Source organism: Gaeumannomyces tritici, assembly GCF_000145635.1.
Source record: "Gaeumannomyces tritici R3-111a-1 unplaced genomic scaffold supercont2.485, whole genome shotgun sequence".
NCBI lineage: Eukaryota > Fungi > Ascomycota > Sordariomycetes > Magnaporthales > Magnaporthaceae > Gaeumannomyces > Gaeumannomyces tritici.
Genome location: NW_008805029.1, coordinates 1 through 624, shown reverse-complemented (window position 1 = coordinate 624; position 624 = coordinate 1). Strand labels below are relative to the sequence as shown.

At 46.6% G+C, this 624-nt stretch overlaps 1 protein-coding gene across 1 annotated transcript; it reads right to left on the bottom strand.

Moving 5' to 3' along the window:
- Positions 1–178: 178 nt before the first annotated feature.
- On the bottom strand, positions 179–560 carry GGTG_14457 (hypothetical protein; the record flags this gene model as incomplete). Its single annotated transcript, XM_009232382.1, has 2 exons — positions 179–363; positions 527–560. Coding segments are annotated over 2 exons (171 nt in total), but the record flags the coding sequence as incomplete, so codon positions are not given.
- Between the last annotated feature and the right edge of the window lie 64 nt (positions 561–624).

Below are 624 nucleotides of genomic sequence, written 5' to 3'. Positions count from 1 at the left end.
TAACCGGTAATTTTATATTTTTTACTGATTTTTACTGCTTAACCGGTAATTTATATTTTTACTGATTTTACTGCTTAACCAGTAATTTATATTTTTTACTGATTTTTACTGCTTAACCGGTAATTTATATTTTTTACTGATTTTTACTGCTTAACCGGTAATTTATATTTTTTACTGATTTTTACTGCTTAACCGGTAATTTATATTTTTTACTGATTTTTACTGCTTAACCGGTAATTTCCAGGGGGAGACCCCCTGGGACCCCCCTTTTGCCTCCGGCGGCCCTCCGGGTGCTCCTGCGGAGCGCTTTTCTCCTGCGGAGGGCTACTACAACAACCCCAACCCCCCAACACGCCGCACTGTCTAGCGATTAAAGTTAACCAATCGTAAGCTACGACGGTCGGATCCTCGTGCGGGGACTGGTCGAGAGCCATTTAAGGTGCGAACTGTGTCCCGAATAGGAGAAACCTTTGTCAGCAATTCTGTCAGATCGCCCCGGTAAAGAACAGCTACGCCCTCCGCGCACCAAAACCCTGCTTCCACCTGCCTACCTCCCCTCGCTGCGCTCCGTCCGGTAGGTGGCGGTGTCAGCAGGGTTTTGGTGCACGTCGGGCTTCGCTGAAT